The sequence below is a fragment of the Schistocerca piceifrons genome, chromosome 2 (assembly GCF_021461385.2).
Source record: "Schistocerca piceifrons isolate TAMUIC-IGC-003096 chromosome 2, iqSchPice1.1, whole genome shotgun sequence".
Lineage (NCBI taxonomy): Eukaryota > Metazoa > Arthropoda > Insecta > Orthoptera > Acrididae > Schistocerca > Schistocerca piceifrons.
In genome coordinates, this window is record NC_060139.1 from 596117754 (window position 1) to 596133052 (window position 15299).

The 15299-nt window shown below is 39.8% G+C and overlaps 1 protein-coding gene across 1 annotated transcript in view; it reads left to right on the plus strand.

The window, feature by feature from the left end:
• LOC124775637 (esterase FE4-like) overlaps positions 1-15299 on the plus strand; it is a 164768-nt gene that overhangs the window by 69206 nt on the left and 80263 nt on the right. Inside the window, exon 6 of the mRNA XM_047250466.1 lies at positions 9-194. Coding sequence (XP_047106422.1) covers positions 9-194 — 186 coding nt within the window. The remainder of the gene's footprint in view (positions 1-8; positions 195-15299) is intronic.

The following is a 15299-nucleotide window of genomic DNA, read 5'->3' on the forward strand; positions in this document are numbered from 1 at the left end:
ATGAACAGGATTCATGAGTACAGGTGACTTACTGCTACCTGGAAACCTGGGTATGAAGGATCAGGTCCTTGCACTCCAGTGGATACAACAAAATATTGCTGCATTTGGCGGCAATCCAGATGATGTTACCATTAATGGCCAAAGTGCTGGAGGAGCCTCAGTACATTTCCTTGTGCTGTCACCCATGTCAAAAGGTACATAACTAAAATTTGGAAGTATGTATTTCGCAACAGAATGGCATGTAACTTAATTTTGTTTGACAGACACATTTCAGCATTCAGAAGAATACATAAGTTCTTTTTGCAGATGGGGGGAGGGGGGGGGGGGAGGAGTCTAAAAATGTGGGCATGGAGCATATTTAATATTTTGGAAGACAAATACTGACTTGTAAGTAGCCATAAAAAAGTTTCAGTTCTGACCCTATTAAAAATCTGTCTAGGTCCGACTTTTAAATCATTTTCTTGACAGAAAAACACCTGACTACATTTTTTTTTCCTTCCTGGAGAGCTGAGGTGTGGGAGGACTTTGCCCCCTCCCTCCCCCCTTGGCCCCAGGTATGGGTGTCCTTGATTCTTGGAAATTATAAGGTCATAATTGCTTTTTGGAGCCAGAAATACACTGCAAAAATATAAAAAAAAGATCAATAAGAAATGACTTGTTATTATCTGTTTATTTTGTTAGTTATATGAATTTTCTTTTATTTCATATTTTTATTATTTTCTGTTTTATGGAATATCCTGTGAACCATATTTCACTTTATCTTTGATTTTGTATGGGTTCAGGGACACAATTTACTGTTTTATTTAAACCTAGGCATACTATAATTTACCAAACAGCTGATATAATGGAATTTTCAGGAAAAGTGTACAAGTGAAGGTGAGGAACCATCCATAGCTTTGTTAAAGAACTATTCCAGCATTAATCTGAAGGGATTTATGGCCACTATAGGGGAGCAAAATAAGGATGGTTTGGTGGAGAGTTGAACTTCACTTCTCTTCCTTCTCTTCAAAGGAATCTTAAAAAAGATAGTGCTGCTTCACTCAGGTGTCTGCTTTGACTGTCTTTCTCAGGCAGTACATAACTATTAGTAAGGATGCTTCCCCTATATTAATACAGGAATACAACTCTTAGTTTGCTGATTAATTATAAGAAGTATTGTCCTCATAATTTATTTATCTTGCTATGGAAATCAGTATGCCTTTGGAGATATTTCAGTTTGATTCTTTTTATTCTTTTGCAGATATTGAACTGTGAGTTCCACAATGTGACACACAATATTTATATTGATTTGCAAATTTTTAATTTCTTGTGAGAACAACATCTTTGCCTCTGTACATCCGCCTCAACTGACATCTCTGCCCAAACTCTTTGCCTTTGTGTGCGTGCGCGTGCGCGTGTGCGTGCGTGCGTGCGTGGGCGCGCGCGCGATCGAATCCTTTCGTCTTTCCCCCCTCCCTGATGAAGCAACCGTGGGTTGCAAAAGCTTGAATTTTGTGTGTGTGTTTGTGTTTGTTTGTGTGTCTATCAACATACCAACGCTTGGTAAGTTACATCATCTTTGCTTTTAGATATATTTTTCCCACGTGGAATGTTCGCCCACTCACATAAACACAACTTGCACACACACCTGCTGTCTCAGAGAGCTGAGACTACCCTGCAAACAGCAGCACCAGTGCATGAAGGGAGTGGCGACTGGGTGGAGGTAAAGAGAAGGCTGGGGTGGGGAGGGGGAGGGATAGTATGGTGGGAGTGGCAGACAGTCAAGTGTTGCAGTTTAGACGGAGGGCAGGAGAGAAGGTGCGGAGAGGGGAGGTGGTAAGTAGTGGCAAGGAGAGAAATAAAAGAAATTAAAAGACTGGGTGTGGTGGTGAAATGACAGGTGTGTAGTGCTGGAATGGGAACAGAGAGGGGGCTGAATGGGTGAGGACAGTGACTAACGAAGGTTGAGGCCAGGAGGGTTACAGGAATGTAGAATGTATTGCAGGGAAAGTTCCCATCTGCGCAATTCAGAAAAGATGGTGGTGGTGGGAAGGATCCATATGACACAGGCTGTGAAGCAGTCATTGAGATGAGGGATATCATGTTTGGCTGCGTGTTCAGCAACAGGGTGGTCCATTTGTTTCTTGGCCACAGTTTGTCGGTGGCCATTCATGCGGGCAGAGAGCTTGTTGGTTGTCATGCCTATGTAGCATGCAGCACAGAGGTTGCAGCTTAGCTTGTAAATCACATGACTGGTTTCACAGATAGCCCTGCCCTTGATGGGATAGGTGATGTTAGTGACCAGACTGGAGTAGACGGTTTTAGGAGGATGTATGGGACAGGTCTTGCATCTAGGTCTATTACAAGGGTATGAGCCATGAGGTAGGGGATTGGGGGTTGCATAAGGATGAACGAGTATATTGTGTAGGTTTGGTGGACAGCGGAATACCATGGTAGGAGGGGTGGGAAGGATAGTGGGCAGGACATTTCTCATTTCAGGCATGACGAGAGGTAACTGAAACCCTGGCGGAGAATGTAATTCAGTTGCTCCAGTCCCGGATGGTACTGAGTTACGAGGGGAATGCTCCTCTGTGGCCAAACTGTGGGACTTTGGGAGGTGGTGGGAGACTCAAAAGATAAGGCACGGGAGATTTGTTTCTGTACAAGGTTGGGAGGATAATTATGGTCAGTGAAGGCTTCAGTGAGACAATCGGTATATTTTGAGAGGGACTGCTCGTCACTGCAGATGTGATGATCATGGGCGGCTAGGCTGTACGGAAGGGACTTCTTGGTATTGAATGGGTGGCAGCTGTCGAAGTGGAGGTATTGCTGGTTGTTTAATAAGTTTGATATGGATGGAGGTACTCATGTAGCCATCTCTGAGGTGAAGGTCAACATCCAGGAAGGTGGCTTGTGTGTGTGTGTGTAAATAAATCTGCCAGTGAACATTACCTTGCCAATTACTGGAGAGGCAAAATATAGCTTTAAGGAAACAATAAATTTTATGCCAGGCTTTTCGCTTTCATTATAACACAAATCACTTTCTTGGGTTTTGTAGGTTCAGTTCTTAAAGGCAACATGTATCTCATAGACTAACAGATTTTGGAATTGAATAGGACTGGCAAAGATGATTCAATATTGTTTGCCTACTGTTCAGATAGACAATGTACTAACCACAGGGACAAGGAAGAACTCTAGGTTCTTCATTCATCCCCCTTGCTAATAGGTTTGAGTTACTATCTCTCACTGATGGTGAAAGTACCATTGCAATACACTTCATCTGTGAGGAGGCCTGCTATGACACACAGCTGCAAAATCAGAGGGGTAGCTTTCTGTTAATTTTTGGCAGTTTGTATGCACTGTGTAGGAGGTTTTGAAGTGCTGCATGGAATAGCTTGTTGTTATGATTACTTTTGCATGTCTGTGTGCAAGTATAATGTCTTTGTATGTCATGTTTTATTATTTTTGCTGATTCTGGCCAGCACACAGTCTTTCATTCCATTGAATACATTTGCATTTTTTCCTAAGAAATTTTGTCTATCTTGTGTTTGAGTGTCTTTGTTTTTATGTAAAAAATAAATCTCATTCATTATATACTTTTATAATTTAATTACAGCCTGTCCAACTGGTTATGGGCTGAGAAAAAAGTGTTAAGTACTGGGATAACATTTTATTTTCTTCCTGTCAATGAAGTCTCCAAAGCATGTTCAGCTATGCTGAGAGTTTTGTTTGAAAGTGAAAAGGCAAAAGATGGAATGAACAAAGTTTTTCAGTATCAAAAAATTTGATGAAAGTAATTTTCAGTTAAAAAAAATCAAATGAAAATTATCTTTTGAACTGAGAAATTGATAGATGCCATTGACATAAGTAAATCAAGGTCAGTTGAAGATACAGATACACAGAACTTTTGGAATAAACTTAATGCAAAAACAATGCACTTTATTTCATCTGGTATGGAATGATCAGCTGCAAACTGCCATATCATGTGCACAGTGGAATTGGCTTAAGATAATTCATGAGCATCATTCTGCAATAAATAAAGTAGCATTGAAACAACAGTTCTTTAATTATGATGCCACTTTGTAATACTACAGCTTAACATATAAATAAAGTTGAAGCATTAGCACAGTCTCTTGCAGATGTTGGTGAACCTGTTGGAGATACAGACAAGATTTTCAAAGTTTTAGGTGGACTTTCTGGAAAATATGGTTCTTGTGTTACAGCTTGAGACTCATGTGATGAAGGCAAGCAGACTTTTGATAATTTAACATCAAGGTTATTGAAATAAGAGTACCATTTGTCGCAAACTGAAGAAACACCAACTGATTTCACTGTTGTTAATGGTAATAAAAAAAGATAAAGTCAGGGTCAATGTTTGCAAAGCAATTCAAGCAAAAGTACTATGAATAAGATGAGTACTGAGTGCTATTATTGTCATAAGAAATGTCATTATGAGGCTGAGTGTAAGAAAAGACTGATGAAGTTGTGAAGAGAAAGTCAAGAATCTGAACATCAAGCAATGAGTGCAGAAATGAGGAATATTTTGGTTACTAATTTTGCTAATGTGTGGCTAGCTGATGGCATTACTTCAAAACATATGATCTCACAAAAGGGAATGGTTTTTAATGATTAAACCACCAAGCAAGTTCAAAGTTCTTGTTCAGAGGACACAGCCCCAACTGACCCCAAAACACAAAGGCCAGTCTGCCTCCTAAAGACGTTGGCTAAGGTACAGTAGCAGCTCCTTCATGATCGACTACAATCATGCAGTCAGCTCTTTGGCCTAAGTCAACACCAATACTATTTTAGTGTAAAAAGATCAATAGACAATGCAGACATTAGAAATAATACACACAACAAATGATAAATATGAAGTTGCAATTTTAATCAGTGTTGCAGGTGCTTTTGATAAACTTTGGTGTCCTGCATTGTTCACAAGGTTGAGGGAGATGTAACTAGCAACTGCCCAGTATAATAGCCTACTAGAGTACTACAAAAATAGGACTTCAGAGTGGGGTGCAGGGCACCAGAAAACAGTCAAGAAAATACCAAAAGAATGCTCAAAAAGCTCAATCTGTGGACCAGTATTTTGGGACACTCCTAAGAAACATGGCTGTGGATGTCAGTGTAAATGGGTTAGATATTTATATAGATGACTTATTAATTGTTTTTCAGAAACTCACATGCACACCAATAAAACTACACGACTTCTCATTAGTACAAGTATTTGGTGAAGCCAAAACAAATTCAGATTAGTTTCAAACAAAAAGGCATTGAAATGGAACCCAATTGTTAAACTGGACAACGTTAACATAAAGAGGAAACAAGTAAAATAGTATTTAGGAATACATATTGATGAACAACTTACTTTCAATGTGCAGACCAGGCTGGTGATCGACAAAGTGAAAAAAGTGATGCACAAGATTGAAGGCTAAACACCACACTATACAGGCTACCTTTAAGGACACTACATATGTGTCACACAGCTGCCTTGGAAGCCACACTATGCTTTGTAGCAAGTGCATGGGTGCACTGCCTGAGCCTGCTGACCTACAGACACACAGCGAGTTAAGGCCAGAGGAGCATACTGCTCAGAATGTCGGATGCCTTTGGCACCACATCAGTGAAAGCCTTGTGTGTGGTTCTGGAGTCTTGCCCCATTGACATCACTATCTGCCACAGAGCAGTAGAATATTGGGTAAAGAGGAAAACATGACAAGGTTTAAAACAGGGAAACTTTGTAGACAAGTGTCACTTAAACAGCTGGACCCTTGATACATGGCAATGGGAGTGGGAGACAACTGACAGAGGCTGTCACGTTTCTCCTTCTCCCTCAATATCTGGGAATGTCTGAGGATGAAGCATGCAGATTCAGGCTGTGGCAGTTTCAATTTTTGACTGGCCATGGCCCATATCCAGCACATATGAACCATGTGGACCTTAGCCAGAGTGCTACATGCACACGTGGCATGTATGTGTCTTCTGAATATGTGACATTATGTTGCAACAGCCTCACACATGCAAGGTCTATAACAGAATACATTATCACTTAAATACCCCAGAATCACTTAAACAGCTGGCCCCATGATACATGGCAATGGGAGTGGGAGACAACTGACAGAGGTTGTCACATTTGTCCTTCTCCCTAACTATATGGGAATGACTGAGGATGAAGCATGCATATTCAGGCTGTGGCAGATTCACTTTTTGACTGCCATTGCCCATATCCAGCAAGTTTGAACCATGTGGACCTTAGCCAGACTGCTACATGCACACGTGACATGTATTGGTCTCCTGAACATGTGGAATTATGTTGCAACAGCCTCACACATGTAAGACCTATAACAGAATACAGTAAAATCAAAGAAATGTTATGAGATCCAGACAAATGGTGCGATCTAGGCATTGCTGATAAGGTTTCAAGAATACTGTGTGATGTTTATAGAAAAGAAAATCCATACAGCAGATCTTGAACAGGCACACAACAAACATGGCAACACAATCTTTAGCAGGACACACACTTGGACACAGCCACAGACATGACTCATAAAATTACGCTAACACAGCAACAGGAGCAGATAAAGGCTCATAAAATAAGGAGTATAACACCTAAAATAGATAAAAAGATAATTATAAGAAAAACGGACGAGTCACATGATTGTGTCATGTATCTAAAATAATGTAATGTAAAATGACTAATATAAGCAACGAGACTATAATTACATTTGAGGAATATGCCACACATGGAGACAAGGCTCAATGTTTAAGTTCCAAGGCTGCCCTCCTGCCTATGACACTGATTACACAAACATAAAACATAACAGCACATACACAAAATGTAAAACTACATCTAGGTATAATAAAGCAAATAGTGCAGTGGGTCTGCCTTGCATAAGCACTTAAAAGACGTAATACTTAGTAATGATTCTTAGACAGTAGAAACAAGTACACACAGAGTCACTCATGATGTATTTCTTTTAATAATATAAGGTGACATAATTTTGCATGCTACTTCAGGTAGAATAGGCTGGATGTTTCTGCTGATGCCCTCCTACCTGTACTAGCAGCACTAACCATAATTTATGTGTTAAAGTTTGTTTTAACAGAAAAATTTACAGGCCATCACTTTCCTATCTTTCAATGTTTTTCTTCTAAATTACTGATATTTATTATTTTAACACTCTCTTTCCAACAACTAACTTACTTTTCTTCACTGATTTTTATTTCCCCTGGTTTATTGCTCAAAACAGATTTTGGTAGTAATGTGGAACAATGTACTATTACATGTAAAATTGTATGATGTACAACCTGCTTTTTAAAATATCAGGCAGCAGGTTTTTAAATATTCAGTAAATGAAATGAAGTGTTCAGATAGGAGATAATTCAACTGTCTATGCCAAAGGTATTGGATCACATACGTTAAATGTACTAGTTAATGTCATATAGGAACCTCATACATTGTAGGATACATAGTTGTTCCTAGTTTGAAAAAAAAATCTTTTTTCAGTGGGAGTAGTACGCAGTAAATGTTTAGAAGTCACATTTAACAATCATAGGATTAATTTATATAATGAGAGGTCATGGTAAGTGGTGTAAAAGTTGAAAATCAATATTAAACAATGTTATTTTGCACAGAAAATGTGGAACGGGCAAATTGTGATTTAACCGTGTTATGGTGCAAGAGGTTGGGACCCATAAATTTTAAAAATTTAAAGAAAATGACTGACTATGGTTTGATTCCAGAAATAAAATAAGATGCTTTAAGTAAGTTCTTCTGTGAACAATGTCAGCATGATAAACTGCTTAGAAATGAATTTAGATCAAGTTTTCAGACTTGCACCTATGCTCCAGGAGAATTTATTCAAGTTGATGTATGTGGAAAGATGTCATGCTCATCTTTAGGTGGAGCAATCTATTTTGGTGTTTTTCAAGATGACTGTACTTGATATAGGTTTGTATATTTTCTCAAGATCAAAAGTGATGTTGTTTCTATGTTCTTCGAGTTTCAACACCAAGTGGAAAGAAAGTCAAGGAATAAGTTTTAATTTATTAGGGCTGATAATGGGACAGAGTTTCTTAATGATCTACTTCATAATAATTTCAAGAAGATTTGTGTCATCTGTGAAACCAGTTCACCATATACACTACAGCAGAATGGTAAATCTGAATGTGAAATAAGATCTGTAATGGAAAGTGCTCACATAATGTTTCTCAACTACAGTCCTCCAGGTAAACTTTGGGCAGAAACTGTCAACATGGCAGTCTATACATTAAACCACTCTCCATGTGAGCCTAATTGCCAAGATGTGCCTTAGGAGAAATGATTCAGAAAGAAAATATCATTAAAGCATAAGAGGAGATTTGATGCAGAATACCCAATTTCAAAGTAAATCTAAGAAGATGGTAAGAGTTAGTTACAGTGCTTACAATAACAGTCACAGGCTTTACAATCTCATAGCAAAGAAGATAACTGTTTCATGCGACATGGTCTCCAATGACAACACCACAGGATATCCTACAGAGCTCAGACCCAACAACATTATATATGAGTACAACTTCCTGACATATGCAGAAAGAAATGAAGTTCAACAACCTGTTCAAAATGAAGACCAAGGACTCTATGCACTGAGAAGGTTCCTCAGTTAGAAGTAAATCTAAGAAACTGTGATGGACTTTGCCCTCCAGTTCTTTTCCAAAACTATGTGTTTATGCAGCAGTGATCAATGAACCAAAAACTTTCAGGGAGGTGATGACATCCAGAGACTGTGAGAAGTGGTACATAGCAATGACCAATGAAATGTCTTCATTGTATCCATAACCTTTGTGTAAATACCATATTAGGTCATTAATGCCTGAAGTATTTACACAAAGTTTATGACCTTATTAGGTCATTAATGTCTGAAGTCCCCCCCCCCCTGCCGCCCCCCCTTCCCGAGAACCATGGACCTTGCCGTTGGTGGGGAGGCTTGCTTGCCTCAGTGATACAGATAGCCGTACCGTAGGTGCAACCATAATGGAGGGGCATCTGTTGAGAGGCCAGACAAACGTGTGGTTCCTGAAGAGAGGCAGCAGCCTTTTCAGTAGTTGCAGGGGCAATAGTCTGGATGATTGACTGATCTGGCCTTGTAACACTAACCAAAACGGCCTTGCTGTGCTGGTACTGCGAACGGCTGAAAGCAAGGGGAAACTACAGCCGTAATTTTTCCCAAGGGCATGAAACTTTACTGTATGGTTAAATGATGATGGCATCCTCTTGCGTAAAATATTCTGGAGGTAAAATAGTCTCGCATTCAGATCTCCAGGTGGGGACTACTCAGGAGGACGTCGTCATCAGGAGAAAGAAAACTGGCATTCTACGGATCGGAGCGTGGAATGTCAGATCCCTTAATCGGGCAGGTAGGTCAGAAAATTTAAAAAGGGAAATGGATAGGTTAAAGTTAGATATAGTGGGAATTAGTGAAGTTCGCTGGCAGGAGGAACAAGACTTTTGTACAGGCGAATACAGAGTTATAAATACAAAACCAAGTAGGCGTAATGCAGGAGTAGGTTTAATAACGAATAAAAAACCAGGAGTGCGGGTTAGCTACTACAAACAGCATAGTGAATGCATTATTGTGGCCAAGATAGACATGAAGCACTACTACAGTAGTACAAGTTTATATGCCAACTACCTCTGCAGATGACGAAGAATTGTGTGATGAAATAAAAGAAATTATTCAGGTAGTGAAGGGAGACAAAAATTTAATAGTCATAGGTGACTGGAATTCGAGAGTAGGAAAACGGACAGAAGGAAACATAGTAGGTGAATATGGATTGGGGGTAAGAAATGAAAGAGGAAGCCGTCTGGTAGAATTTTGCACAGAGCATAACTTAATCATAGCTAACACTTTGTTCAAGAATCATGAAAGAAGGTTGTATACATGGAAGAATCCTGGAGATTCTAGAAGGTATCAGATGGATTATATAATGGTAAGACAGAGATTTAGGAACCAGGTTTTAAATTGTAAGACATTTCCAGGGGCAGATGTGGACTCTGACCACAATCTATTGGTTATGAACTGTAGATTAAGACTGAAGAAACTGCAAAAAGGTGGGAATTTGAGGAGATAGGACCTGAATAAACTGAAAGAACCAGAGGTTGTAGAGAGTTTCAGGAAGAGCATAAAGGAACAATTGACAAGAATGGGGAAAGAAATACAGTAGAAGAAGAATGGATAGCTCTGAGGGATGAAGTGGTGAAGGCAGCAGAGGATCAAATAGGTAAGAAGACGAGGGCTAGTAGAAATCCTTGGGTAACAGAAGAAATATTGAATTTAATTGATGAAAGGAGAAAATATAAAAATGCAGTAAATGAAGCAGGCAAAAAGTTAGGAAACTACTGCGAAAGCAAAGAGAGCTCCACTCCAAGTTTAAACGCAGCCAAAACCTCTCAGACAAACAGAAGCTAAACGATGTCAAAGTTAGCGTAAGGAGGGCTATGCGTGAAGCGTTCATTGAATTCGTAAGTAAAATTCTATGTACCGACTTGACAGAAAATCCTAGGAAGTTCTGGTCTTACGTTAAATCAGTAAGTGGCTCGAAACAGCATATGCAGACACTACGGGATGATGATGGCATTGAAACAGAGGATGACACGCGTAAAGCTGAAATACTAAACACCTTTTTCCAAAGCTGTTTCACGGAGGAAGACCGCACTGCAGTTCCTTCTCTAAATCCTCGCACAAACGAAAAAATGGCTGACATCGAAATAAGTGTCCAAGGAATAGAAAAGCAACTGGAATCACTCAATAGAGGAAAGTCCACTGGACCTGACGGGATACCAATTCGATTCTACACAGAGTACGCGAAAGAACTTGCCCCCCTTCTAACAGCCGTGTACCGCAAGTCTCTAGAGGAACGGAGGGTTCCAAATGATTGGAAAAGAGCACAGATAGTCCCAGTCTTCAAGAAGGGTCGTCGAGCAGATGCGCAAAACTATAGACCTATATCTCTTACGTCGATCTCTTGTAGAATTTTAGAACATGTTTTTTGCTCGCGTATCATGTCATTTCTGGAAACCCAGAATCTACTATGTAGGAATCAACATGGATTCCGGAAACAGCGATCGTGTGAGACCCAACTCGCCTTATTTGTTCATGAGACCCAGAAAATATTAGATACAGGCTCCCAGGTAGATGCTATTTTTCTTGACTTCCGGAAGGCGTTGATACAGTTCCGCACTGTCGCCTGATAAACAAAGTAAGAGCCTACGGAATATCAGACCAGCTGTGTGGCTGGATTGAAGAGTTTTTAGCAAACAGAACACAGCATGTTGTCATCAATGGAGAGACGTCTACAGACGTTAAAGTAACCTCTGGCGTGCCACTGGGGAGTGTTATTGGACCATTGCTTTTCACAATATATATAAATGACTTAGTAGATAGTGTCGGAAGTTCCATGCGGCTTTTCGCGGATGATGCTGTAGTATACAGAGAAGTTGCAGCATTAGAAAATTGTAGCGAAATGCAGGAAGGTCTGCAGCGGATAGGCACTTGGTGCAGGGAGTGGCAACTGACCCTTAACATAGACAAATGTAATGTATTGCAAATACATAGAAAGAAGGATCCTTTATTGTATGATTATATGATAGCGGAACAAACACTGGTAGCAGTTACGTCTGTAAAATATCTGGGAGTATGCGTGCGGAACGATTTGAAGTGGAATGATCATATAAAATTAATTGTTGGTAAGGCGGGTACCAGGTTGAGATTCATTGGGAGAGTGCTTAGAAAATGTAGTCCATCAACAAAGAAGGTGGCTTACAAAACACTCGTTCGACCTATACTTGAGTATTGCTCATCAGTGTGGGATCCGTACCAGGTCGGGTTGACGGAAGAGATAGAGAAGATCCAAAGAAGAGCGGCGCGTTTCGTTACCGGGTTATTTGGTAACCGTGATAGCGTTACGGAGATGTTTAATAAACTCAAGTGGCAGACTCTGCAAGAGAGGCGCTCTGCATCGCGGTGTAACTTGCTCGCCAGGTTTCGAGAGGGTGCGTTTCTGGATGAGGTATCGAATATATTGCTTCCCCCTACTTATACCTCCCGAGGAGATCACGAATGTAAAATTAGAGAGATTAGAGCGCGCACGGAGGCTTTCAGACAGTCGTTCTTCCCGCGAACCATACGCGACTGGAACAGGAAAGGGAGGTAATGACAGTGGCACGTAAAGTACCCTCCGCCACACACCGTTGGGTGGCTTGCGGAGTATCAATGTAGATGTAGATGTAGATGTAGAATACAAACATCTCAAAAATAAGATCGACAGGAAGTGCAAAATGGCTAAGCAGGCATGGCTAGAGGACAAATGTAAGGATCTAGAGGCTTATATCACTAGTGGTAAGATCGATACTGCCTACAGGAAAATTAGAGAGACCTTTGGAGAAAAGAGAACCACTTGTATGAATGTCAAGAGCTCAGATGGAAACCCAGTTCTAAGCAAGGAAGGGAAGACAGAAAGGTGGAAGGAGTATATAGAGGGTCTATACAAGGGCGATGTACTTGAGGACAGTTTATGGAAATGGAAGATGATGTAGATGCAGATGAAATGGGAGATACGATACTGCATGAAGATTTTGACAGAGCACTGAAAGACCTGAGTCAAAACAAGACCCAGGGAGTAGACAACATTCCATTAGAACTACTGACAGCCTTGTGAGAACCAGTCCTGACAAACCTCTACCATCTGGTGAGCAAGATGTATGAGACAAGCGAAATACCCTCTTACTTCAAGAAGAATATAATAATTCCAATCCCAAAGAAAGAAGGTGCTGCCAGATGTGGAAATTACCGAACAATCAGTTTAATAAGTCACAGCTGCAAAATACTAACGCAAATTCTTTACAGACAAATGGAAAAACTGGTAGAAGCCGACCTCGGGGAAGATCAGTTTGGATTCCTTAGAAATCTGGGAACACGTGAGGCAATACGACTTACCTTAGAAGCTAGATTAAGTAAAGGCAAACCTACATTTCTAGCATTTGTAGACTTAGAAAAAGCTTTTGACAATGTTGACTGGAATATTCTCTTTCAAATTCTGAAGGTGGCAGGGGTAAAATACAGGGAGCGAAAGGCTATTTACAATTTGTGCAGAAACCATATGGCAGTTATAAGAATCGAGGGGTATGAAAGGGAAGCAGTGGTTGGGAAGGGAGTGAGACAGGGTTGTAGCCTCTCTCCGATGCTATTCAATCTGTATATTGAGCAAGCAGTAAAGGAAACAAAAGAAAAATTCGGAGTAGATATTAAAATCCATGGAGAAGATATGTTTCAGGATTGGTGTCACTTATTGAATGTTATTACATCCAGATAGTATCAGGAACAGAAAATTGGTTAAAAAATAGAAGTGAATAGCAATGAAATCCTAAGTTCAGAATGGAATATTTATTGTAAGGATAGGTTAGTCACCAGTGGTGGCACTGTATTTATTGCAGTACAAAATTCAATAATATCTAGCAAAGTTATTGTGGATTCTGAGTGCGAACTAATCAAGGTGAAGTTAAGCATCAAAGGTCAGTCAAAAATGGTAATCAGACGCTTTTATAGACTGCCTGGGTGAGGAGCTGTATGGGTAGTGTGCTTCAGAGAGAACTTGCATAATATGCTTAAAAACTTTTTGGTCATCTCATTATAACAGATGGTGGCTTCAGCTTGCCACATTTAGATGCTATCAAATATGGTGCCAGGGACAAGGATTCATATGATATTTTTCTGAATGTCTTGTCTGAAAATTACTTTGAGCAGATAATTAGAGAATCAGTTCAGAAGGTATTGTCTTAGACCTACTAATATCAAAGAGACCTGAATTTATTGAATCAGTTAACAAAAGTACAGTGATCATAAGGCAATAGCAACTATAACTATGGGTACTACAAGATATGGTTAAGAAGGATAGGAAAATATTTTTGCTTGGCCAGAGCGAGAGGTTACAAAGATGTGGAGAACAAACGGAAAAAATTCAAAAACATTGTTCAATGTGTGTTAGACAAGTATGTTCTGAGCAAGGTCTTAAGAGATGGGAAAGATACAATGTGGATTATAACTGTGTTAGAAAACTGTCTCATAAACAAAGAGAGCTTCATCACAGATTCAAAATAAGTCAAAACCTGGCTGAAAAACAAAATCTGAACAAAGTGAAAATGAGCATATGGTGAGCAATAAGACAAGCATTCAGTGACTTTGAAAGTAAAATTTCGTCAACTGATCCATCTAAAAACCCTAGAAGTTTAAGTCTAACATAAAAGTGGATTGAAATCATCTCTTCTGCCAGTCTAACCATACTGACACTAAATGGAAGATAACAGAGAGATAGCCAAAATACTAAATTTGGTCTTCCAAAATTGTTCCACCACAGAAGACAGTAAAACAGTCCCTATTTTCAATCATTGTACAAACATCAAAACAGAAGATAATAAGATAAACAATCATGGAATAGAAAAATAACTACAATCACTTAGTAGTGGAAAGGCATCAAATCTAGACGAGATACCTGCAAGATTCTACGAAGGTCATGCACAAGGACTGCCTCCCCATGTGTTCACTTCAGCAACAAAGAGTGCCTAGTGATTGTTGTTGTGGTCTTCAGTCCTGAGACTGGTTTGATGCAGGTCTCCATGCTACTCTATCCTGTGCAAGCTTCTTCATCTCCCAATATGTACTGCAGCCTACATCCTTGTGAATCTGTTTAGTGTATTCATCTCTTGGTCTCCCTCTACGATTTTTACCCTCCACGCTGCCCTCGAATACTAAATTCGTGATTCCTTGATGCCTCAGAACATGTCCTGCCAACCGATCCCTTCTTCTTGTCAAGTTGTGCCACAAACTCCTCTTCTCTCCAATTCTATTCAATACCTCCTCATTAGTTATGTGATCTACCCATGTAATCTTCAGCATTCTTCTGTAGCACCACATTTCGAAAGCTTCTATTCTCTTCTTGTCTAAACTATTTATCGTCCCCGTTTCACTTCCATACATGGCTACACACTCCATACAAATACTTTCAGAAACAACTTCCTGACACTTAAATCTATACTCGTTGTTAACAAATTTCTCTTCTTCAGAAACACTTTCCTTGCCATTGTGTCTACATTTTATATCCTTTCTACTTCGACCATCATCAGTTACTTTGCTCCCCAAATAGCAAAACTCCTTTACTGCTTTAAGTGTCTCATTTCCTAATCTAATTCCCTCAGCATTGCCCGACTTAATTCGACGACATTCCATTATCCTCATTTTGCTTTTGTTGATGTTCATCTTATATCCTCCCTTCAAGACACTGTCCAT